Source organism: Aythya marila (assembly GCF_965140915.1).
Source record: "Aythya marila genome assembly, chromosome: Z".
Classification (NCBI taxonomy): Eukaryota; Metazoa; Chordata; class Aves; order Anseriformes; family Anatidae; genus Aythya; species Aythya marila.
Genome location: NC_139080.1, coordinates 3244041 through 3271394, shown reverse-complemented (window position 1 = coordinate 3271394; position 27354 = coordinate 3244041). Strand labels below are relative to the sequence as shown.

At 43.7% G+C, this 27354-nt stretch overlaps 1 protein-coding gene across 1 annotated transcript in view; it reads right to left on the bottom strand.

Annotated features, from left to right (window-relative positions):
* The window catches only part of LOXHD1 (lipoxygenase homology PLAT domains 1), a gene marked incomplete at its 5' end in the record, with an annotated part of 140439 nt that overhangs the window by 98961 nt on the left and 14124 nt on the right, over window positions 1-27354 (bottom strand). The window contains 4 exons of the mRNA XM_082782804.1: window positions 1513-1611; window positions 15211-15395; window positions 16201-16281; window positions 26844-26958. Of these exons, the coding sequence (XP_082638930.1) occupies window positions 1513-1611; window positions 15211-15395; window positions 16201-16281; window positions 26844-26958 (480 nt within the window). The remainder of the gene's footprint in view (window positions 1-1512; window positions 1612-15210; window positions 15396-16200; window positions 16282-26843; window positions 26959-27354) is intronic.

The following is a 27354-nucleotide window of genomic DNA, read 5'->3' as shown; positions in this document are numbered from 1 at the left end:
TCTAATGTCACAGTTATTTACAGCTTTCAGAGTTTTCAGAAATGTATATCCAGATGGCTCTTGCATCTTTTTTTTTTTTTTTTCTTTTCTTTCATTTTTTTCCCTACCACCACATTTTCCTTTTATATTTTTAATGTCTTTTAAAATCTCCAAACTGTTTAAAAGAGGCTTGCTCACATGCGGCAGATTTTGACATTTCAGGACGCAGGATTCTTCACCACATCACACAGGAAGGATTTATTTTCAAATTAAGTCCTGACCAGGGGCATTGGCTTTTCCAGATCTTGCAGGTGCTTATCGTTATGAAAAGAATTAAAGCACTGACCCGGGTTGCAACCAGTGCTGCTTCTGTGCTAGTGGCAAGAGGGTAGGACAGAGTCTGCCTGAGGCACCCGGCCAAATCTGTGCAGGAAAGGCATCAGAGGGCAATGCATCCCGCTTACATTTGTAGGGGATGAATCATTTTCTAGAGGTGTTATTCCTCTGTGTAGATTTGACAGGGTGCCTGGACAACGGGCTGAGATTTGGACACCCACTTTCAAAAGTCTTTGGAGAGATCAAATGAATCCTCTTGTAAAAGTCTGGAGAATTAATCAAGAATGAGACCTCTCTGCTAGGTTTCATAATCTGCTCAAGGACACTTGGCAGGCATCATACCATTATTTCTTGACTTTGACAGGATATGTGAAGTACAGAAGAGAGAGGATATTTGCTAGCTGAGTCTCCAGGAATTTCCACCTGTTCTTCCCCATGGTGTGAGCCAGAGACTTTGGTCTGGGCACATCTTGTTAGTATTCAGATAACAGTATGTTATTTTTAAAAAATTTGAGTTCTTGGACCACTGTTGTAATATATTCTGTATTAAGGAGTAGCTACTACCATCAATTTAAAGCAAGCTAGTAAAAAATGTGGACAAATTATTTTTCTAAATGACCAGACAGGCTCAGCCACAACCTATGCCAACTGAAGGAAGAACGTTATTCTTCCAGGGTCAGAGAAAGGATGGAACATTTGACCAGAAAAGTTTTCCTCCTTGGAGATCTCCAAAAGGTGCCTGGATGTGGTCCTGGACACCCATCTCTGGATGGTGCTGCTTGCACAAGGGGCTTAGACCAGATCACCTCCAGAGGTCCCTTCCATCCTCAGCCATTCTGTAATTCTGTGACATTCAGCACACATTGCATGCACTGTAAATAACACATTGGTGTTGGGACCCCTGGTGGCCTGGTGCCTATCACACTGGTTTCTGCTGGTGGTGCATTTTCTCAGGTTTGGGATTTTTGGTGGAGGGTGACCACTGCCATGCTCACAGCCCCGCAACAACTGCTGCCCTGCAGACCCCTCTTCCAGGAGCTGCGGATGTGAGAAACCCCAGCACTAACAACAGCATTTGTTGTGCCTTTCACTCAGCCAAATTATTCTGCATTTGCCAGATTGCTGCTGTGCGTTGTTCAGATCGCAGGCCTGCAGAGCAGGAAAGAGTATTTTAGGAAACGATTTGCATTTGAATACCTGTGTCTCCTTTCTCACCGAAGATATTAATGAAGACATCCGCATCTGTTCCACTGCCGCTGACTTCACCCGTGAACACTCGGACCACGTATTTGTTGACTGCAAGGAGAGAGGCAGAAATCCCAACTCATTAATAGCTGAATGGTTAAAAAACATAATAGTACAAATCAATTCAGGCTGTGCTGTGCTATCTTGAGAGCACATCTGAACCACTGCTCCTGGATCCTTTACACTGACCCTCAAACTTTTTTTTCTCTTCTCCACAAGAGAAATAAAATCCACAGACAGAGACCCTGTCACTGACATTGTCTGTGGACAGATACGAAGAGCTCTGGTACTTTGGGTATTCACTGCCCATGGCAATAGACAGAGATCACTCAATTTCAAGCCCTGACATGGCCTTTTTTCCCAAAAAAGTTGAAATAGGTAAGAGGAAGGTGCAAATTTTGATGCTGATACGTGGCCATTAAGTGATCTCAGACCTACACACAGTCTTTGCTTTTTCAAAAACATTAGTGAATTACAGAGCCAGCCATCTGCTCCAGCTCAGACCTGACCCCTGTGGTCCAAATGCTGTCCTAGAGCTATTTTTGCAGCTCAGCTTGTATTAAGCCTGGCTGGTGACACCAAGTATTTTGAGGAAAGGTCAGTCACACTTCAGGAGCCCCAAAACCTTGAGGGCACCACCCTGCTACTCTGTCCAGTTAAAAATAAATAAATAAATAAATAAATAAATAAATAAAAATCCTTTTCCATTTAATGGAAAAGTATGAGTAAAGCCTAGTAGCTGTGACACTACAAAGCTACATCATGTGTGGCACAAAGGAACACAAAAATGACACAGGTGAACCACACCACGAACATTTCTCTCTCCCCATGTCAATGAGTTTGAGATGCAAGCTCTTCCAGGGATCAGGATGGGATTAACGTAGCTCCAAAGGACAGCAAGGGTTTGCTCTGCTTCTTCTAAAATTGATAAGAAAACTGCCATGGCCTTCAGTGTGACCATACGTGGGGCAAACTTGAGCAACTTTCAGAATCTACCACCAAGGTCTACCTTGCAAACTCCACCATGACACACCTAGTACCATATCTTCTGTGCAGCTCCAGGGCTGGAGACAGGCAGCAAAACACAAAATAAAAATTACAGAGTAATGCAAAGTCTACGGTACATGCCCTGATCTATGCCCTCAGCAAAGCCTCTGTGACAGCCTGTGTTAGTGACCACCACCTCCTCCCATCCGACCCCTGGGCACTCTGCATGTGCAAAAGGGACAAGTGCACAAACCACATTACCCACATCTCCCCTGCAAAAATAAAGCTTCTTGCACCATGATCCACGGTAAACAATTTTTTCTCTTTTCCAGGTGAAAAGTTAGTGGAGAAGCTTGTTTGGGCCTCCAGTCAGCACCAGAAACCAGTTAATTCCCTCAGAAGCTATGGACCATCACAAACCCTGAGCTGCTACTCTCAGAGCAGGTCACCTGCCTCCTCCACCTTGATCAGTGTATAGTAAAATTATTCTAAAAGACAGCAGACACTTTGGTGCACATGCTCCCCTGAGGCAGAGGATGTGAGAGCAAATGTATGAGGAGAGGTTGTTGGACCATTCCCTGAATTATAAAGATGCGCTCAGCTCCCGGGGTGAGGAGAACAAGGACAGAGCCCAAAGAGAAGAGAAAATCACCTGTCATGGTTTAATGAATGTGCTCTGAAAGGGCTAAAAATCGAGCTGACATTCTTGGTGCCCCATCGCAAAACATGCCGTTACAAATAAAATGATAATGATAAAAGTCCAATAAATACTAAATAACAAGAAAGAGGAGGGCAGAACCTCCTCTTTCAAGGGAGCAATGTGATAATATTTCTCTTTAACTCTTTTTCTTCAGTTTGAAGAGCTCTCACAACCTGCTGGAGATACACCAACACCAACAGATTTTGTTTGCATTAGCCAAGGATAGGGACGCTGCAATTTACAGCTCCCATGTGGTTACTGAACTGCTCCAACTAAAAGTGACCCACTGTACACCGGGATCGTCAATCACAGACCACATTTTTCAAGAAGCTTTGCTCTGTGCACCTCCTCTAAATTATTTATTCTGGTGTCAGTGATTAATTTTCCACTCCGTTTTCCAGGGGCCAGAAGAGCCCGATAGGATAAAAGGATCCACAGAAGGGCAAGCGTCAGTGGCCAAGGTTAGATTACTCTTGTAGGATCAGGCTTTATGCCTCCAACGAATAGTCTGGAAGGATGCCTGAACACATGCAGCAAGGGGGACAGGTAGGGAGCAAGCCAACGAAGAGCAATCAGCAGCAGTGCCCAGAAACAGGGTAGGAAGGGCACCTTGAACAGCTTCTGCAGGAACAGAGCTAATCAGCAAGCAAAACCCTGGCAAAATTCTTGGCCCCATCTGATGCCTTGAAAAGGTTTTTAACATTGCTATATCTCAATTCTACGACATACAATGTCATGACAACTGCAAGAGTTTCACTCTGCCCCCTTACAGATATTCATGGCATACACTTGGATGCCTCTCCTCCATGCTCCATACCTGCCCCTTTCAGCTCTAAGTGCAGGACCAGGTTTAATTCCATCACATTCAGAGAACAAGCAGGATCAAGCTGAGCCATGCTGGATTTTTGCCATCACCTTCTCCCTCTCTGCAATCCAGGACTCGGTTACAGCAGAGGGAGCAGCACTTCACGCTGCTCAGGGGTCCTTCTGTGCTTCGTACATCAGCTCGTCTTGCAGAATTACATGGTGGAGATGCAAATTTAAACAGAAAGAGATGCTACATCTCAAAAAGGCAGGGAGGATTCAGCTGCTGGGAGCATGCAGAAAAAGGCTCTCATTGCACCCAGGCAGAGATCTGGCTGAAGTCAAGCACCCTCCATTTCGAGCATGGGTGGATGTCGTTCCCGACTCTGCAAGCCCTTAATCATGAATTATTTAAAACAGTAACATCATCTTTTCAAAAATACCCACTTGGCTTTTTTTAATCTCAATACATGGCTCCAAGTTCATCTGCAAAACAGACATCAAGATGTTGCCTGGGTTTTTATTTTTTTCCTGAATGCTTCTCCTAGCACCGGGAACATGCAAAATGCTAATGTAAGGCTGGTAAAAGCTGTGACTCCATCTAGCAGTGCAGGCTCGGCACAGCTCAGCAGTGCAGACACAGAGAGGAGAGCTTTCCTAGAACTGAAATTAGCAGCCTCAGAGGCACGAACCAAGAGAAAAACAGCTAACAAAAATGTAGCAGGAAGAGCATTAATTATTTTCTGCTGCCTTTCCTCTTCCCATCGCAACACACTTTTGCAATTGTCCTGTATAGTTACAGCACCTTCCTTTTCTCTGCCATGGGTTGTCTGCTCAGTTATGGGCCATCCAGCTGCCCTGACACCTCTCATCCGACACACTGACGCACACAAAGCTGCCCTGAGAAGGCATTTGGAAACATTTCCAGGATGCCCTCTCAGGGAAGCAGGGGGCTGGCACTAACTGATATGACCTCACTGCATTAATTTAGCAGAGGTGTGATAGTCTGTTACTAACCAACTCAGACACAGCTGCTAGAAGCTGTGTCTGAGTTGGTTAGTAAGAGGGAGGATGAACATTGCACCATGGACACCATTGCACCATTGCACACTCAGGCTCTTTCCAGTGAGAGCTAAGAGTTATATTTTTGGGGAGAGCAGTGGAGCAGTGTTGCATTCCTCATTGGGGGGGAAGGGGTGCACCCTCCTGGTGCACCTCCTACAGGCTGGTCCCATTGCCACCTCCACCCCAAGGAGACAGGGTGCAGCACTAACCCAGCACCCTGCCCAGGATCTTTTTACCCAGCCCCACCACCCCAAAATGCCCTCATGCATCCTCACCCCTGCCTGCTGAAGTGGGAAACTCATGGAGGCATCGCAGCCAGATCCTTCCACCTGCAAGCTGCAGCTGGCTGCTCAGCCATGTGAGGTTCAGCTGTTAGTGCCGTTTATTTGGCAATACAATGTCGTGGTCAGCTGAAGCACCACAGGATGGAGTCGCCTAAGGAAATCTTGTGGCTAAAATTATTTGGGGCACTAGATAAGGTGTTTACGCACAAACTGCTGAATTTGTAGCAGCAGGAGAACCAGATTTAGGCAGGGAAACCAACTCAATCGTGCTTCATTACGGAGAGTTATCACCTCCTGCGGGGCGCAGTGAATTCTCCGCTAGACATCTCTGCCTCCCTCCCTGGTGCATGACCTGCCGTGCAGCAGGTTAGCAGCACAGCATGCAACAACCAGGAAACGTCACAGCCTTCAGAAGCGACACACGCCGGGTTAAAAGCTGGGAACTGAGTCGTAGGCAGAGACAGATTCTTCTCATAAGGCAACTTTTAGCAATTATCCTTCTGTTTTCACAGCGCTCCCAAGGGTGGCAGTGTCTAAGATCCATCCTGCACTACTCAGTGCCGAGCAGGCAGATTTCAGAGCAAAGAGGGGAGGGGAATGGATAGGAAAGAGGCAGCACTGATGTCCCTGAATTGCTGCTGCCAAAGAAATACATGTGTGGCTAGTATGAAAAGCAAAAAGAATTGCTGCTCTGGGGAGAGGCAGGGGCTGGATCCATGGATAAGAAGCAGTTTCAACCTGAGCCCACCACAGCCTTTCTGCACGAGCTCAGGAAGGTGGTTGAATGTCCATATGCCTCAGTTCCTCGCTGTCAGATCAAGTCAGTCATTCCAGCCCACCCAAAACACTCTGGCAAAATCTCTCTGTGATGACTTGTCAAAATGGGAGCTCGTTTCTACCACTTCTGACAGCATATTCCTCGGTGACAGCTGGTCAGAGCAACCTTAAAGGTCAGACAGCCTATGGTTAGGCACGAAGCCTGTGGCTTCCCAAGACACTAGATTCAGAGCAAACATTTGAATTTCTCTCTCCTGACTGGAAAAGAGCCCATCTCCACCTCATAGATGCTCTTCTGGTGGAGATGCCTCACTGCATGGCCATCCAACAAAGTGCTGCCTCAGGAGTTTATACAAACACTGCACAGAAAATTAGCCTAGCCCTAGTCATTACACCTCTCTCTACTACAGTAGCTAGGACCCTAGAGATAAGTGTGCAGAGCAAGACGTAGTAAGAGCCTAAAGCAAGCCCTGTAAGAGCAGAGGAGCTCATCAGGTGCTACCTCTGCCTCCAAGGCACAGCCCACCGCTGCATAAAGCAACCCCACTCAGTTAAGATTTTTACCCCATCCAGCAAAAGGCTGAATTCAAAGGATTGGTTTTGAGCTTGAGAATAATTAAACTGTCAGGAGTAACTGACAGCTATCTTTCTTAATGAGCTGCACCCTCGCTGGTGGTGAGCATCTTCTTAAACCAAGGGTTCAGGCTGGAAATTACATGCATGCTTGGAGTGCAGGGATGCTGATGAAAGAGCTTTACACTGTTTTTTGGCCATCAACACCCCAACAAAAACATGGTGTTAGTGGGGAGAGATGCTAAGGAGCCTTTGCACATCTGAGATGCTGAAGAGCCTTTGGGGTGCACATCAATAAGGGCAGCATCACGGTTGTAAGGTTGGTGTGACCCTGCGTTAACATTTTGATAGTCTCAGAAGAGCTCTCTGAAACCATGTTCTGAAGAAGGAGAGATTATTGCTGCTACCCAAGGAGTCATAACACAAAGGAAAAGGAAATGAGTATGTTTGCTCTGCTGAATATTACATTATCCTCAATCACTGCCTTGTGCACCTCCTGTAATGAACTCAGCTGCTTGGTCTCCCCATCCAGCCTAGAGACCACAAGGTTCAGTCCCATTATGCATGGATCTTACAGGAAATCAAAGCATGCGTCAAAACAGTTAATATATTAGGATTCAGCCCAGATCATCCCTCTGCAAAGCTTGTGAGAGGCAATCTACCACATGCAGGAGCCTTTGGTTGTAGGATATGTTAAACTGATGTTCCTACTGTGACTTCAAAGTGATGATGATATTTTGAAGTGAGCTTTAAATGACCTTGCTCAAGAGACAGTAGTTTAGTTGCAGAGGCATGGAGCTTTGCACGGGGCAACCCGTCTTGTTACAGCGGCATGGAAGCCCTTGTTCATCTAATTCTCCAAGATTTCTCATTATTTTTCATTAGTTCAGCCCCAGGGTGGGAACCCATTAAAAAAAAAAAAAAAAAAAAAAAAAAAAAAAGGGAAAGAAAACAGACTTCAGACTTTTCAAAAAAAAAGAAACATTCACTTCCAGCTTTCTCTGGGTCTGTTATACTCAGGTTTGGGGAAATCACTGAAAAGAACCTCTTGGGTAAAATATTTTTACTCAAACTGAAGAGTGATGTAATTTTAGAGGACTGTTTACAATCATATTGCTGTCATTGTACTTCAACTTTATTTGTATAAATCACATTTTAATTTTTTTTCACAATACCAGTTTAAATAATTACAATATCTAGACATAATTGGTGAAAATTATGCCCATCTTCACAGCTGTGCTGCACTGTTCTGTGTTGGATACACATAGATCTATATATACCAGCTATACATAGAGATGTCTCAACCCTCTCCAAACTTTTTTCCCTTGAAGCATGAGATCTTTTATGTGAATTACAAATCTCTATTTACATCCTACATGTATTTCTGACCTCTGTGTATCTCATCTTCCTTGTGGTTTAAAAGTCACTGGTGTTTCTTTTTTTTTTATTTTTCTTCTAACATTTTAACTCATTTGACTCATTTTTAAACATATTTTTTTTTCCTAACATTTCCACTTGTCCAGTTTTAGAGACAAAACAAGAAGCAAAATAGACATGACAAATGAAATGCTCACAGATGACTCGTTTAGCGAGTAGTGACTGAAATGTACAAAAAAGACAGAGTCCATAGGAAGAGAGTAAAATCCTTATTAGATTAACTGGTTAATATTGGGTGGAGAAAAGGGGAAAGAACAAAAACCAAAAATTGTTGAATGCTCAGTCTTCCAGGTAACAACTTGACAGGTTTTTCTTTCTTCTTTATTTTTTTCCCCAGTGATATCAATTGGGTAGTAAAAGGTATTACTCACTCTATAAATGTTTGTTGAATATTGCAGCATGTAGCAAAGCTTCATCCTTAATACAGTGAATATCTGTCATTATTCAAAAGTAAACAATTCATATTTATTTCATAAATATATTTAGCTGCATTTTCATGTGCTGATTATACACTTCCAGTTCTCAGCACAAAGAAAGATAAGTTTCAATGAGCTGGTAACACCTATTAATATTTAATTTCTCCCTTTCACATTCTCTAAAATAACATTTTTTATTTATTTATTTTTTTTTCTGATCATGAAAGTTTCCAAAATGTGACATTTTGAACCATGACTGAGGGTAAACAGGAGGGGGACCAGTCCTACTCTCCAGGCCTGATGTAAAATGAGGCTACAAAGCCCATAGGACATCACCTAGTGTTGCCTCTTATCCAAAACTCTCTTTATCAGTGCTTTTAGCAGTAGTACATTATTGAGAAATACTGGCCACCACTTCAGTTCAGATCCAGTCCAGCCCTTAGGCACACATGGTTCCCACTGGGTCAGGAAGGATTGAGCTACTGACTCAAAGCCAAGTGTGAGCATCAATACCTGCTGCCCCAAGTGTCTCCTCAAGGCACAGCCAGGTCCTCATAAGTCTTCAAGTCAGACAACATTGAAACTCTGAACAATGAACGGTGAAGGCTTAACGCAAGCCTCCTTTGCAGAAGAAGGAATTAAAACAGCTCACATTCCCAGCTCAAATATATGAGTTTTAGGCCCTTGAGGATCTAAAAACCTCAGAGAATTTCTTGGGCCTGTTAACTCTACCTGTGCTCACACAGATGCTCTCAAAAGCACACCAGGCAGAGAAGCCTAGTGCAGGCTGCTGCTTTGTGTGCACAGACTGTCTTATTTTTGTTTGAAGGGAACTGTTCTGTACTTCTTTGTGCCCGTGGTCTTCTCCTCTGACCTGCCATGAACACAAGCTGTCCAAACCTCCTCGGGTGATCTCATTAACTCTGCCCCAGATGAGGACAGACCGGTGGGTCAAGGAAACTCATGAAAGACTAATGGATTGGGGCTGACCTGCAACTTGATCAGCTGAACTTCTCTCATTTGTAAGTATAATAAATATTGTTCTCATTCTGTAAAGGCGAGGCTACCCTCTGCATGCACAAACACACGGGCATGTTACACGACCAATCTGCCTTCACAGGACTCCAGTTGGTCCTTCCAGCGTGACCTCCCAGGCATTACCTCTTAGGATGCATGTATTCAGGGTGCAAAATCTCATAGGCACCATATAGCAACCCAAAATCAGGCCAGAACTGACACAACCACCAACCTTCTAGTTCAACACTCATTCTTGTCACAGTGAGGAATAAAACTTGTGTCTGCATGCATAAAACCATGGGGATTAAGCCCTAGATACAGCACAGCTACCCCTAATCTGGACTTGCAATCCATTTTTTTGGACACAATATTAATAATAATTAAAAACAGTAAGTGACCAATTCTTGGCAATTTTAAGTATGGTAAAAATCAAATGTAACACAACCCCGTTGGATGCTCCCATTCTCAAGGTGTGGGTATACAATGCGCTGTGACTGCCCTGCTGCTCAGAACTGTGCTGCAAAACACATCAGTTTAAATACCCTCCTTTATTACTAAACTAAATAAGATTAAACTTTACACAGAAAAAAAAAAAAAAAAAGTGCTATTATCAGCTAAAGGAATGGAGCAGTTTTACAGTTTGAGGTCGCATGCATGCAGTTCTGTTCTACTGTAAATAAAATGTCTTGAAATAGTTTCACATGAGCTGCCATCCCATGAACATTTTTAACCCATCACGTCCAATCTTAAATAAATTTAGACTGCTGATGGCCAAGGAGCCAACTGGAAAGCAGTCCTTGGCTCTGAAACTCATTTGCAACAGACAAGTTGGCAAGACTTCACCAAAATTTGACAGGTCAGTATAAATTACAATTGCATGGAAATCTGAATTACTTTTCAGGTATTTGTGTTATTTTGCATGGTTTTAAGGGCCAGATGAGAAAAAGACCCTTTGCAAATGAATGTTTCTGCTTTCTCTTGATAAACAGACTGTTGTTACCCCAGAAAGAAGATGGCTCATGTATAACTAACACATCACCTGACCCTACTTAATCTCAGCTTCTTTTAAGAATGATGAAAAAATAAAGCCTTTGTACTGGGTCTGGCTGGGATGTTAACCTTCCCTGCAGCAGCCCACACAGTGCCGTGCTCTGCACTTGTAGCTAGAACAGCAGTGTTATCACACCAGGGTTGTGTGTGCTACTGAGCAGTGCTGGCACAGCATCAGGACTCTCTCAAACCCTCCTAGGGGGTGGGCAAAAAGTGAGAAGAGAAACATCACCAGGGCAGCTGACCTAAACCAACCAAAAGGATATTCCATACCATGTGGTGTCACACTCAGCAATAAAAGGTGGAAACAGGAGGAAGAGGGGAGGGGTGGGCTGTCATGAAAACATCGGTCCTCCTCCCAAACACCGGCTACGTGCGTTGAGGCCCTGCTTCAAGGACGTGCTCAAGCATCGTTTATTTGTGGGAAGTAAAGAGTAATTTCTTTCCTCTGCACTTCCACATAGCCTTTATTTGTTTTGTTCTTTCCCTTTCTCCCTTTCCTTTTTTTTCCCCTTAAGCTAAATTGTTCAGTTAATAATAATCTTTCAGTAATATTTTTGTTTCCTTTATTTAAATTATCCTTATCTCAACCCATGAGTTGTTCTTTATTTTATTTCTTCCCCTCCTCATCTAGGGAGGGGAAGTGTTTAGCTGCCAAGCATGGTAAAACTACCAAAGCCTTGTAGAAATATTCCAGTATTACATATCTTGAAACACCCAGGCTCAGACTGGAGCTGCAGAGCAGCCCTGGGGCTGCAAACCACCAGGGAAAGAGTGGCGAGGCCCAACCAAAGCAGCCTCACCATGGGGTGTGGGACATAACTGTCCTTCCAAGGAACAGCACAAGTGATTCTTGTCTGCTCTGCAGGTATCAGACAGCAGGCTGGGCTCCCAAATTTCCTTTGCTTTTGCATCTCCACTGGGTCAGTAGTTCTTATTAGTGCTGCTACAAGCTATTATTAATGCTCTCCTCCCCCATCACTTAGGCAGGACATCAGACACCCTTGGAGAGATCCAACACCTGCAACGCTCAAATAAAACCCAAAACCCACCAGATTAAATCAGTTTTGAGCCAGTCCCTTGCATTAAGGCTAAGCCACAGACATACAAACCCAAGGTTTCATAAACACAAGTGAAGCAGCATAAGGCTGAACAATAGTCCTTCCTTGTAATTAATACCTGTAATGTAAATTAATCCAGGCTGCCAATAGCAGCTGCTGGGTAAATAAGAATCTGTGACACCATCACTATCAAAGCACGATGGGCATATGATGCCATGGATGTGAATACAGGGAACAGAGAATCATTCAGGCAGGAGCACTTAAAACGTAACCTGTTCTCCTTGAAAAATGTGTGGCATTCAATGGGGAACCTAACAGGAGTCATTTTATCCAGTTAAGCAAATGCAATCATTCAGCTGTCTGCAATCACTAAGTCTTCCTGCCTTCTGGTTTTTTTTTGTTTGTTTGTTTTTTGTTGTTGTTGCTGTTGTTGTTGTTTGCTTTTTTGTGTGTGTGTTTTTTGTTTGTTTGTTTGTTTGTTTTTTGTCAACTTTTTCATTTATATGTTGACAATTTCTAGAGTACATATTCTTTTCTGTCTTTTTAATAATGCCATTATTTTTTTACTTTAAATTAACCTCTTCAAAAGCTCATAGCCCTACAGGGATTCCCCAGCTGGACTGCGCTCTGTACCAAGAAAGAGACCAAATCTCCCCATGGCTTTAGGCTTTGGTCCAAACACCAACAATCCCCTTCAAATACAAAGTCTCTGCAGAACTTCAACAAAACAAAAACTTGACAAAATAAATCACTCTACTTTTCACCAATCCACATCCCACACACATCACAGAAATCATGCACGTCCCAGCAGTGACCTTCAAGAAAGGAAAAATAAATCCTCACAACAAAGATGTGAAAGTTCTTCTCCAGCAGAAGATCAAAAGCTGAAGATGTTGAAGGAGAAGGGACCTGGACAAAACTCATTTGGTTACCTCCAAAACATAATGGACTGTGGCAGCAAATGGAGCATGAAAGCAAACACAGGACTAAGGTCTTTAACATCAGTGCCCAGATGGTTTACAAAGAAAAACGGGAAGCAATGACTGAAGATCCATGACTAGAAAGAAGAGTACAGCAGTAAAAGCTGCTAATGGGAACACAGACTTGAGAGGGAGAGACCCATCTTTCTCTACAGGCACATAAAATCACCAAACTACATAATTATTCATTTGTCTAGTAGAAAATATGAATACTCAAAGAGTAAACACAACCGTTCAATTCATTTGAAATAAAAATAACAAAATAGGGCAAATTACTTGTATGTATGAAGAAAATCATATCACAATCTCATTTCAGATCTTTATGAATTCAGAAGGAGCCAAATGAATTCAGATGAATTTACATTTGCAGCTGACAGTTCACCTCAGCAGCCTGGGAATGTTTATCCTTCATTAATTATGGTTCAAGGGGAACTGCAACCTGAGATAGCTGAGCTAACCCTCTCCTCTTACAGCTTCAGACCTGCCGCCTGGAAGGCGTCCAACCCTTCACCCGTGCCTCTGGCCTCAGCCCAGCTCCCTGCATTTATGGGGGCAGCTGCAGAGCTCCTAGGCTGTGGCACTCAAAAGTGGCATTTTCTATCTGATAAAGGTGACAAGAACAGATGCATTTCTGACAAATGCCTGCTTGAATCTCCTCTTTCACACCCTTAAGGCCAGGGACAATCTCCCTTGTATATTTCCTGGACATCCAGGGCCAAGCACAGCATTAACAGCTGATCTATAACCCAAAACCACTCCTCCAGAAGAGCATGTGCTTTTCTGCAGCTGAAGTGCAAAGTCTCTCCAGCAGTTTCATTGTAGCTGCACTGATTTTTACCAGCTGAAGGTTTAGCCCACCAATCTTTCCCTGCTGAGAGACAGGTGTTGAACAGGATGGAGGAAATCACAGGCATTCATTTGAATCAGCTCTCCCAGGCAGGAGCAATAATAAGTTCAGAGAAATTGTTGTGTCATTTAAAGATCTATTAAGATTGAGTAGTTGACTTCCTCCTCGAGGGAACCTCTCTTTAATTGTGTCTTGCTTTGACTCATCCACTACCTTCTCCAGATCCCTCCTTCCCCACCCAGTGCAAGTATGCTGAGCTCTTCTTTTTAATAAACTGAGAAGATAAAAGAGCAGTGAAACACTGTGGTGCTCTCAGTCCCACAGCCACTGGGTGGGTGGGGTTTTGGCAGAGCATCTCCAGACATTATCTCATCCCCCGATGGCATCCACCCTGGAGAGGTCTGCATCTGTAAAATACTTCCACATACATTTCTTGTCAATGTACATTATTTGTGTATGATAAATATAATGCAGCCTTTCATACATTTCTCTTCAACACACCGAAACTGTTTTAGGAGATCCCATCTGAGCAAGGAGAAATCATTTAACAATTCTGGGACAAACAGCATCACAGTATATTGTTTGACTGTTAACTTCAGCAGGATATCAATAAGATAACAATGCTTTGCCCTTCCAGAGCATCCATCAATACTTAAAGCACTCTATTAGGACTTCCAATAACCTGCTTTACCCTCTAAAACACTGCTAAGTGGTCATATCAACAATGGCAGTGCAACTCAAAAAGACGTGATACTAACAAAAACACAAGTTTTCCCTCCTTTTTTTTTTTTTTTTTTTTTTTAAACACACTTTTCCCTTACTTCAGACTTATGGCTAATGGTGGGTGCACTTCACTTTCCATGCCCGAAATTAAACTCCCATAAAGAAGTGGTGCACTGGTGAGGTGAACAGAGGAATACAACTTGGTTTCCTCGTTAACACTAGCAGACAAACTGCTGACCACCTGAGGCTGGTTTGCTGGCTCCACTTTCACATCTTGCTCGCCTCCCCACTCACGTTACATGCGCTGTACATCACCACATGGCCTACACACTGATATCAATTTGGGAGTACATGTCTGGTTTGCAAGCTGTTCTGGCTCCGTTTCAACATCATTAGCTTAAAACCACTCTGAAAAATAGGCACTGGTTCAATATGGATATCATACACATTCAGTAAAGCGGTGTAGGATTGCAGTCAGAGGGTTGGCTTGTTTGTGGAAATTTCTGGCAGGTCCTCACCAGGACCTGGAAACACTGAACCTCAGGCATAGGATGTATCCACAGTGCCTCTTCTGATAACACTCACCGTGCCGGCTACCTCTTCTGGGGTGGGATGCCACGCATCCCTTTGCAGATATTTAATCTAATTTAAAGCAGTCATCATGTATTATCCTCCTGCATTCAACCAACAAGTGGAGCTTCTCCAAACAGTGATTTATCCTACCCTGAGGTGTCAGGTGTAATGCTGGAAGAAGGAATTACCCTCTGGAGGCATCTTGCATCTTCCTATTTCCCTCTCCACTGACTGTAACGAAAACTTAAATTAGCTTAGGCCACACAATTACTTTTTGTATGGCTGAAGCAATCTGAAAGCAACCTTGTCCTTTCTGACAAGGCACTGGGAAGCCAAGCCCATTGGAAAGCACTTACTTTTGGGTACATCCATGGGATTCAGGCTGCCTATGAGGTCCCTGACATACAGCCCGTCCCCATCCTCCTTGCTCAGCCAGTTGTTGCAGGGGAAGTAAAACCGGAGGTGAGGTCTGTTCATGTCAGTCACAATCACGCGGTCCAGGAACCAGCCTGCGTTCAGTCCGGTGTTATCGTGCTCAATCCTGGAGGAACAGCAACCCACATGTGAGGGCCCGGATTTGATATTTTGGTTCAGGGTGGCCACCAGAACTATAATTTGGGGGAATATTTAATATTAGACAAGGCTAGGGTGACTGTACACAAAATGCCTTCTTACACCAGGCTATTGAAAGTGTTTCACAGGATTATGGGCTTCTATGGGGTATTCTGCAAATAACAACCTTCCCTATGTATTTGTGTGAAGATGCCAGGTATGCTACTATCTGCTAAGGAATGCACACATATGCACACCTGCATGTTCATTCAGCATATGCATTTATTCACCTTCTACTGCATTTCAAAAATATATGTGACTCTACCCCCTACCCTGGATCTTTTCTTTTTTCTTTGCTTTACCACCTCTTCCAGTCTTACCAGCTTTCTTTGCACTCCTTCTTGATTTTTAATTTTATATAGGTCAGTCAGATGGTGGTTAAACATAATAATTATCATTTACATTACACTAATTCAGCAGAATGGAACAACAAACCCAATTTAACTCCATCAGAACATAAAAACAGCCTTAAATCCTTTCCTCTGTGATTGCGTATGACAGGAATACAGTTCTTGATGGGGAGCGTGGATAGTTATAAGCAATACCGTAGGTGATTTCATGCTTCAGTTCAAATCTTAGGCAGTAAACAAGCTTTTACCACCCCTTAACTTCACCTTGATGGGAGCGTGTTAACAAATAATGAATAAAACATGGCAAGACTAAAACCCCTGCAGCCTGTCATTCGATTAGCACCTCACAGAGCACGTCGTCTGGTGGCAGTGTTATGCGGTTACCTTATTTTCTTTATTTGTCCAACATTGTTGGTTTTCACTCGGAACACATCTGTTTTGCTCCTCTCAAAGGCTGTGCTGCTCCTGTAATAAACATGCAACAAAAGCTGTGGTAAGAAAATTACCTTGCCAGCCAGCCCGCTTTGGGGTTTCAGGACCAAGTGTCATTTCTAACAGTGGGCAGACCTAATTTTCAATGTCCTCTTTGCCATAGTATGTTTCAGATAGCTCTACATGCTGGCGTTTAACAGACCTTTTCCTTCTCGAACTCTAAGCATCCTCTCAGAAGCTGAGACCAGAGCTTTGGGGGAAATGCAATGCTGGCCCAAGTAGATGCAAGCCTTGGATCACATTCCATATCGCCTCCAAGAGTAAAACATAACAGACGTTTTCAAAATCCTCAGCTAAATCCCTGTACAGGTAAGAGCTGGGGGAGACTGTAAGCCTTTGCTGCTGGCAAGTGGCTTTCAGAGATGTCTGAAAATAATTTTTGGTGAAAATATATCAAGGCAGCACTAAGGAGGCCAAAAATATTTTAAGAGCTCCGACTCTAAGAGCTCCAAGTCTTTTTGGTAATACCTCATTTGTGGTTGCTCAATTCCACCAACCCACTCATCAGCTACTAAAACACAAAGGCAATAGCAGAAACAAAGGTATGTTTCCAGCTGCTGCCCTCGGGGGTGGCTGCAAAGTGCTCATTTGGAGAGGTCGAGCAGGAGCTTCATTTCACCCTTATCAACCAGCCCTTGTTGGCTGAACCAGGTGGAAGACTGGTGGATCTAGACTCATGCACACCCACATTAATTGCTTCACTGCCCTCAGTATGCCTCTCATCTCTGTTTCCCACTCCCAGAGGTGTACTTTCCTGATAGCCTAGTCCCTGGGCACTGAGCAGATCCACTCTGGGTGATAGAAAAAGGACTCCATGGTTTGAAGGTGCTCCACAGCCCAAAGGTGCTCCCTGCAGGCCTGCCCAGAGCTCAGCCAGAGACAAAAGCATCCGCCTGCCCCAAGGGTTTCTTCCCACTCCCATCTCCCAGTGCTTTTGTAATAGTCAGTGAAACTTCCTTTGCAGCTTTCTCCTGCAGATTGTATCCCATTCAAAGCCAAATGTCTGTAGGACAGGGACCCATTCCATTATTATTTTTTTTTGTGAAGTGTGCAATTACTATTTCACAGGTGCAAGCAGAAGGCAAAATGAAGTACATTGGCCTAGGTCAAAAGATGTAGAATTTAATTCCCTGTTCTGTCTTCAGCCTTTGGCTAGCACCTCCATCATTTGCAGATCATACTTTCCACTGTGAATAATATCAAGGCAAAACCTGCCCTTGCTCTCAAGATACAGCCTCTCCCACCTGTGCTCCCTGACCAGCCATGATTTCACCTGGATGCTAATCCTAGAGTCATTAAGGCTGGAAAAGGCCTCCAGGATCATCTGGTCCAACCACCGCCCTACCACCAATGTCACCCACTAAACCATGTCCCTAAGCATCATGTCCAACCTTCCCTTGAACACCCCCAGGGACAGCGACGCCACCACCTCCCTGGGCAACAAGTCCTAAGCATTGCTGAAGATGATTAAACACAGCAAAATCCAGAAGTCATATTAAAAGGAACAAGAAACTGCCGTGCTTCAGCAGCATAAAACCGCAGTGACAAGCAGCTTGTACTTGGGAAGTTAATGAATATTAATAACCCAAGCAACGGGCTTTGGTTTTGCTCAGCACTCTTCTCCACATCATTAAAGGATGTGCACATGCCTTTGTTTAAAGGTTATTTCACGTGTTCTCCTTCTCCATCCTGCTGTCCTGGGCACTGTGCTAGGACCATCGCTGCTACATGAAAAGGCTAAACTGGTTAACCTTGCCTCGCAGACAAGAGGCGATTAAATCCATCCCAGCTTCCCCCAGCCTGGCTGTCAGAGGGAAAACAGCCAGCAAGCGCGAGGCAATTAGTTTGCCAGGCTTGAGCAAACGCCGCAATGACAGTGGCTTCTCAACGGAGATCGATGCGGCGCTGCAGACAGCATATGGAGCTGTGGAGATGGCTCAGAAGTAGTAAGTGGGACTAATTAGCCCAAAGCTCACCAAGCGCCAGTCCTGGCGGCTGCTGGTCTAATGGAGGAAAGGTGGAGCACAGCCCCACAGCGCCCAGCAGAAAGATGCTCCAGGAGATGCTTCTTGAGACAAATTCCTACTGTCAAGGGGTAGGAAGAGTCTGAGCTGCTTAAGAGTGAATGGCTTATACCGAAATTTATCCAAACAGAGAAAGGAGAAAGAGAGATTTCAGCTGGGCCATGTCAGAGGCTGGTCCAGGCTGGGCTGAGAAATACACAGCCTGATTGCCATGAGGAACTTGTTATGCCAAACAATGCAGCACATGGGGTAGCATAGCTCTGGTGACAAATAAAGCTGAGAAAAATCTGACTTGGAAATGGTAGCTCTAAATCCCCAGTGTTCAGGCTTCACTGGGTTCAAACCCAGGTCTTGGGCATGGATTGCCATAATCAAAGGCTTTATCTGGATCTTGGAAGAATTTCATTCTAACTTTTGGATGGGAATTCAGGCCAGGGTGACTTCAGAAATATGTTTAAATCATTGTGTTTTTTTTATTTTACATATTTAATTGACTTTAGCAGCTCTATTTTTATTTTTATTTTTTAATTATCTGCTGTAGTGTTTTACCCATATGCAATGTAAAAAACATCTAAGGAAGCTCACTAGATATTAGTGCATGAAATGTTCGGTATATTTGGTATCTGAAGCCATTTTCAGATTAATTTGGTTGAATGACTGCCTGCAGGTTGCATTCAGTACTCACAGCACTGTAAATGTACAAACAAGGATTTAGAGCACTCTGTCCCCTGCCTGGGCAATTCACAGTGCTAAAACGCACCACAAGACCTGGTGCATGCTCAGGCGTGGTATTTATAAATCTCTGCATGGATCTCCTCTGTAGACCATCAGTGCAGAGGACACAGCCAGTGCCATGAGAGTTTCATTGCTACTTGGTGTGCTGACAAAGAGAAACTACTATTTGTAGAAAATAATCTTCACCTCTGACTAGCTAACAAAACTCTTTCCAGAGGTGGCCTCAGAGGAACAGAGGAAAAACCTGAGTACTGATCATAGCAGAGGCATAAAAATAAAAACCAGAACCTTTAGCAGCAACACAGCAACCTGAACCAACAGCACCAAACCACTGCATTAATGACAATTTACATTGCCTCCATGCTCAGTGTTTTAGCTGATGACACTCTGTACACACAGAACTGCCTGCAAAAGCCCATGGAGACCATGGAGGCACAGAAGCACAAAGTGTTCTACCATGGATGTTTGTTCAAACAAAATTGTAAAGAAGCTTCATTAAAACACGGGGAAGAGCCAGCTCCCAAAAGCATCTCCCCATGGGTCTGTCTGCTCCTGCCACCAATGTTCAGAAGCAGCAGAAGGGAGCAGAGCACCAGGGGAAGATCTCAGAAAGTCACTCAGGGAAAATCATCCTACAGCATGCCACTTACTAGGGAAACATTCTGTTTGGTTTACCTGTACTCTCACAAGAGGAATGCTGCTCATATACTAGAGGTGGGCAACAAAGTTTTTACATATACAGGTGGCAGGACTGAGTAATCTCCAGTTCTTGCTGGTTTTCCTGGCCCAGAACAACAGACAGCTTTGCTCATCCTCATTCTATATATCTTGTAGGCTGGGCATCTCTGGGTTATCAGGCTCCAATGGAGAGGGCAGCTTGCCAGAAGATGTAAGATAGTGGGAAAACGCCTACAATGCATTCACCTTATTCTTCTATTTCTCCCTATGCAACCACTATCAATCACTGCTAGAGAGAGGACACTGCCTGGATGGACTTACAGACAGCCTCACTGAAGAAAAACACATGTTCAAGGCATATTTACCCTTAACGCAAAGTTCCAATAGCAGCATCATTAACCTCCTTCTTGGAGTGAGTGAATACTCCAGAGAGTTTGGACTGCAAATATTTTGCCAAGACTGTTGCCATGAAGCTGACAACATCAGTCAGCGAGCGGCTGGAAATACCGCATAAGGCAGCATGCATCTAAAAATACTCCAGATGGAAAAGAAACCAGCCGAAAAGAACAGTGACAGCAAATGTCTCCATACAGAGGACATGATTTTCCTTTTTTTTTTTTTTTTTTTTTTTTTTTTTTTTACTACAAATAACCTGACCAGCAGAAGAAATTCTGCTTAAAGAAGCACAGAAGAATTACCAAATAATGAAAAAACAGTTCCACCTGAAGAGATTTAATTGAATGAGATAGATTACTATGGAACACTGATGACACCCAGGAACCAAACACCAGCCCAACACCATGGGAGCCCACATCTGAGCTTACCCTGAAACTTTGCAAAGTGCCATAGGGCACATTGAAATGGCCCTTGTTTTATCCATAAGCATCCACATAACAGATTTCAACAGCCTTAATAACACTCATTGAATAGCTCCTTCACTTTACATCACAAGGAGCAACAATTAATTTAATGTCAGTTTTTCATGTTCAGTGGCATGATTTGCAGAGAAAACAAAAGTTGTATTTAATTTAGATAATCTCAGCTATACGGTGTGTCTTTGTTATCTATACATTGTCTGTTATAGACAAACTGTATACAAAGCAATCTATAATGTTGCAAAGCCCACTCAGCATTTCCAAATATTAAAGTACATTTTGATTTACATCTACTTCAGCAGATTTGGGGGCAAATTTTTCTCTGCTGAAAATTTCTATCTCATTCCCCTGGGGAAATATTCTGCAAAATTTTATTAAGAACAAGCTTAGACATTCCTAAGGCTGAGATTAATGTCTTCTATATGAAAACATTCTTTCAGTTTCTATTGAGAACCAAACTTGCTGTGTGTTGGGGTAGGGACAGGATTTTGCACAGGACAAAAAGGTTGGGTTTGTTCCAGGAACACATCTTACACTCATCTCATGGAGAAAACCAGACAGGTTTTACAGTAGTTGATGTTGACACTTGACCAACAGGGAACTGATCAAGCAGCTGAACTCCCTGAAACATCTGAGTAAATTCCTGTTCCTCCCTGTAAGTCCTGACCTGGCTGTAGCTGGTACCATGAATGTTACTTGCATTGTTGCACATGGATTATATCTATACGTACACCAATCACAGAATCACAGAATTTCTAGGTTGGAAGAGACCTCAAGATCATCGAGTCCAACCTCTACCTAACGCTAACAATCCCCACTAAACCATATCCCTAAGCTCTACATCTAAACGTCTTTTAAAGACTTCCAGGGATGGTGACTCCACCGCTTCCCTGGGCAGCCTGTTCCAATGCCTCACAACCCTTTCAGTAAAGAAGTTCTTCCTAACATCTAACCTAAAACTCCCCTGGCTCAACTTTAGCCCATTCCCCCTCGTTCTGTCACCAGGCACGTGGGAGAACAGGCCAACCCCCACCTCGCTACAGCCTCCCTTGAGGTACCCATAGAGAGCAATAAGGTCGCCCCTGAGCCTCCGCTGAACAAGCCCAGCTCCCTCAGCTGCTCCTCGTAGGACTTGTTCTCCAGGCCCCTCACCAGCTTCGTCGCCCTTCTCTGCACCCGCTCAAGCACCTCCATGTCCTTCTTGTAGCGAGGGGCCCAAAACTGAACACAGTACTCGAGGTGCGGCCTCACCAGAGCTGAGTGCAGGGGGACGATCACCTCCCTAGCCCTGCTGGTCACACTGTTTCTGATACAAGCTAGGATGCCGTTGGCCTTTTTGGCCACCTGAGCACACTGCTGGCTCATATTCAGCCGACTATCCACCATCACTCCCAGGTCCTTCTCTGCCTGGCAGCTCTCCAACCACTCATCTCTCAGCCTGTAGCTCTGCTTGGGGTTATTGCGCCCCAGGTGCAGGACCCGGCACTTGGCCTTGTTGAACTTCATGCAGTTGACCTCAGCCCATCGGTGCAGCCTATCCAGATCCTTCTGCAGAGCTTTCCTACCCTCAAGCAGATCGACACACGCACCTAGCTTGGTGTCATCTGCAAACTTACTGAGGGTGCACTCGATGCCCTCGTCCAGATCATTGATGAAGATATTAAAGAGGACCGGCCCCAGCACCGAGCCCTGGGGGACGCCACTAGTGACTGGCCTCCAACTGGACTTGGCTCCATTCACCACGGCTCTTTGGGCCCGGCTATCCAGCCAGTTTCTAACCCAACGAAGCGTGCGCCAGTCCAAGCCTAGGGCAGCCAGTTTCTTGAGGAGAATGCTGTGGGAGACTGTGTCAAAAGCCTTGCTGAAGTCAAGGTAGACCACATCCACAGCCTTTCCCTCATCCACCCAGTGCGTCACTTTGTCATAGGAGGAGATCAGGTTTGTCAAGCAGGATCTGCCTTTCATAAACCCATGCTGACTGGGCCTGATCGCCTGCTTGCCCTGCAAGTGCTGCGTGATGACTCTCAAGAGGATCTGCTCCATGAGCTTCCCCGGCACTGAGGTCAACCTGACAGGCCTGTAGTTTCCCGGCTCTGCCCTCCTCAATCCTACAGGCTCTAATCTTCAGAATGTTGAACATCACTAAACATCCTCTCAGGTGGCTTTGTTGATGAAATACATGCTCTATCTAGGCTAGAGGCAGTGTGAATGGGTGGGAGAGTGAACAAATTTCCCTCTTGGTGTCTTTTTCAGAAGCAAATTCAGACTCCAAAGTGCGCTGTCAGGTCACTCTGCCCCAGATCATTAAGTCTTCACAGTGCGGTGTTAAGTGCTGCAGATTTGTACCAGCATAAATTAGAGGGAGGTTAGATACATACATAGCTTTAACACAGAAAACATCCTGTGCTATTAAAAGTATTGCAACTCATTTCTGAAGTGCTTCTGCAGCTATGCAAGAAGTATTCCTCCACTGCTCTTGTGGTTCATAGGAAACCTCTTCTTTTGCTTTCTAGCTGAGCAGCCCTTTCCATGCCAACTTTCTAATACTTTCCAACTTACTGTTTGTATTATTGAGAGTATTTGTTCATTTATTCCAGAGCTGTTAAACAACTAAATCAGATCTTCTGCAACGTGGTACAGCTCAGTAGCAGCAGGGCCACACAGATGAACATGCTCTTAAGTCTGCCACGTAGATACTCTGCAATTCATCTGTACTTACTGGCATTGGGAACTGGAAAAGCTCTGTACAGTAACTCAAGACTCGGTGGAAGGGATGGCTAGTTTAAGGTATTCAGCATGGGAAATAAAAATAAATAAATAAATAAATCTACTATACAGCTATACAGCTCTCAGATTCAGTGGCACTGCAAGAAGCCAGCTGTCACTTAGCATTTATTTCATCTTTCTTTCAGAGTGCCAGAGCTACTAAATCTTTTTTTTTTTTTTTTTTTTTTTTTAAGGTGGCAGGGGATCATGAGTATTTATCACAGTTGCTACATGCACAAAGTGTAAACCTGTCACTGAAAAGTGAATTCCTTTATATTAAACACACATAAATTTGCTGCTGAACACTGTGACTGGCTAAGTTTCATAATCAGTCCTATCCATTCTTAACCCCGAAGTGGTAGAGAGTACACAAGCAAGAGAAAATAAAATGCTGGGGAGGATCAGCACTGCTGGTTGGTGTTGTGTTGGACCACAGAGAAGCAGCTCATAGCCGCAGGAGTGGCCACAGAGGATTCTGAAATGCCACCAAGCAATGCACATACAGCTGCCTTGGTGTCCACTCATGCTGGTGATGGAGCTCATGAAAAGAAGCCTATGTTCAACAATACTTTTAGCCTCTGGCTGAACTGTAACTGATGCAGGATGGCAGGTGGGAATCTGGAGAGCTCTGTGAGCTGGGTTTTTTGCTGAGTGCAGCTGGGACCAGTTCCCAGCCACCACCTCAGGCACCAATGGAGACCACTCACAGAGATGGTGCCATCCCCAACTCAGAGAGAGCAAATACAAGGATTTATTCCAGCCCCCCTATACCCAAACATTACTTGGCTAAACCTCTTGGCCTAAATAACTACATCTTGTTGGACAGAATTTGGGTGCTGCCACTTCCAGAGGCGATGTTCCTTCAACAGGCCATTATGAAGATTTGTGTCTGTTTTTCACAGTTACCTTATTGTTGGCAAATGATAAAAACACATGATATTTCAACAGATTGCCATGTCTTCCTTTCACTGTACATGACAAAAAGAGCTGAAATGTCATGTATTTCACTACCAGCACACAATCACAAAAGAAGTAAGAAAAACCTATTCTAACCAGAAGCTGAAAGGGTAGTACCATCTTTAGTCAATGCAGGATATGTTGTCTTTCTATCATACACTGGGAAATGGAAGCACCTAGAAAAATGTCATGCATTTGCAGTCATGTCATAAGTGAAATCATGTAAACATTTAGTTGAAAGATGCATGAGATTCCATCCTTTTGCCATATTCACAAAACCGCATAATAAACTGGGGGCAAGTAGACTCAATATTTAGAAGACAAGACTATCAGCTAAACAATTTCTATGTTCAGAGGAGCTTTTCTCATGTTCTTGCTTGATCACTGTGATGCATGAGGCTTTGCTTTCAGATGCAGAAGCATTGCTGATGTTTGGGAAACCCCCAGTGGAAAATTATAGTTGTAGTTCTAACGGGCACCTCCTACAGGGCTGGTTTCAAGAGCCCTGAACTACAGAAGGTTGGCTTCCCATCCTTTAATCCTTTCTTACCAATGCTTCATCCATCTTCTCTCTGCAGCAACAGGGACCAAGCTAAAATGCTCACCCAAATCTGGACAGGCTCAGACTGATGCTGCCCCAACCTAAAATCAACCCTGTGCATCCTTGATTTTGGTCACTCACAAAAAACAGTAAGTACAAGAGGAAAGAGTAGGCTGAGATGACTCGTAGAACCATTAACTCATTTATGAGTTAACTCATCCTTAACTCATTTAAGGTTATGGCTGATTAAGAAATCTATTACGGGTTCTCCTGACTTCTTCTCTAAAGGGCATGCAGTATTTTATTTTAATTTTGGAAAGATAACAATTGGGTGCTTTCCACAGCCACGTGCAGAAGAGCACTTTCCCAATTAAGTGGCTCTTTATGTAAATGCTGACCACAAGAAAACTCCCTGGAAAGCAGACGCTGCTTTGATGGCTTTGCCAAGCACTTGAAGGCAGGTCTGGGCACAAGCAGCTCTTCCCCCAGCAGAGCTGCTGCTGCTTCCAGCTCAGCCACTGACCTGCCACGGGGCCACAGCATCTTTTACTTCCTCACCTCAGTTTCCTTCTCTGAGAAATAGAGAAAAACGGTACTCCGTTTTATACGTTCATTGAGATATCTGGATGAAAATCACAGAACAAAGCATACTGATTAGATATTTTATTATATATATATTAGATATTTTATAATTAAATTCTATTAAATTAGATCTATTATATAATTAAGTTCTCCCTGGTGTTTCTGAGGATGATGGGATAATAAAACTCCTTGGGCTAGCTCTGATTTCTGAGTTTCAAATATGGCAAACAGGGCTGAAATTTCATGTATTTTCTTTACCATTCCCATATCATTTTCTTTACAGACTCTCATGTTTGAGTTGCTTCACTGGGAAGAGAAGCTCTTTTGAGGGTAAAATTTAAAATAGGTGCAGGTACCTCTTGTCGGTGCTGTAGAAATGGAGAAAATGTGAAGTTACCGTGTGACATTAGCATAGGCTTAATAATTTCTGAAGCACATTTTCAAGAAAACCAAAACAATAAGAACACAGAAAAGCAGAGACACACAGCCTGTCCTAGACCCCGTGGAGAAGGACTTTGTACTTTCTTAGTGCAATTATCTGGCTGAGGGGAAATTAGTGTATGCAGACTTTTAATAAAGTCACCTTGTTTTCATGGGAGGTGAGCAACTGCTGACCCTGATGTTATTCTTTTTTAAAAAAAAATTGTGGACTGAGTCAAAAGCCTCATAATAGGACCTTAAGTTATATAATATGTTTTCCACCACATTCAGTGCAGTGATAGGAACTGGGAAGCTGCATACAGAAGATGGCATTGGCATCAGCTGGAGAAAAACAGAATGGTGGGACCACAATGGGTGTGCAACTATGCACAGAGCAGAGAGGCTGTTTCCTAAATTACACTGTTTTCACCCTAAATTATTCCATTTATGCTTGCCTCCAATTTTCTACAGCTGGGTGTGGGTGGTTACCCATCAAATTTACTTTAGACCCACTGAATTACTCTTCAGAAACCTTTAAGGACACTTATCGCTCTGTACCTGATTTCACACAGGCTTCAGTGGGATTTAGGCATATGAATTTGGACCATCATGCCCACTCTGAAAAAGTGGCGAACATTCTCAGCTCCTAAATTGGGAGCTCCTAATTTAAGCTTTAAGAAAAGCAAGTATCCCCACACCTTTCAAGTGTGAGCCTTACATAATATGGATCTGAACACACGTTTCCACCTACAGAAGGGAATACAGGTTTACAAGAGATTTGGTAGGAAGCATGTAACAGCAAAAATTCAAATTTCCTTGGTGATCTCAAAATACCTTTTAGATTTATTCCCCCTATATCCATCATACACATATCCACAGTATTATGTTTCATCAAAAAGCAATAAAAGTTACTGAAGAACAGGCCTGAAGGGTACAGATTTCCTTCCAAATACTCACTTGCTTGTCAGATGAGTCTTGGGGGTAATCCCATGCTCTCCAAAAAGAGTAACAAAGACATTGGCATCTGTTCCAGCTCCACGGACATCTCCTGTCACTGTCACCACTTCATAAACTGTGGAAGGAGAAGAGAAATATCAGGACAACAGGAGAAATTCCTTAACCCATGCAATGTAGATCCAAGACATTTCCCAAAATGAAGCAGATCTGCAAACCCTGGAGATGGATCTCGACACCCACCTTGAACAGAGAACATCATCGCTGCTAAGAATCCGCACAACTGGTGAAAATCACCACATCAAGCTGACACACAGGCAGACAGGGGTTGAGTTAGGACAGATTTTGCTGAAAATTGAACACTTCTGTCTGCGAACACACACTACCTCACCTCCCATCCCATAATGTATGTGCATGTATTATATGTAACAGACGAATTTATGTGAAGTGTTAGAGTAAAGCTGTTGAGCCATTTTTCATTTATGCACATGTCAAGGCAATACACACTTCCCTG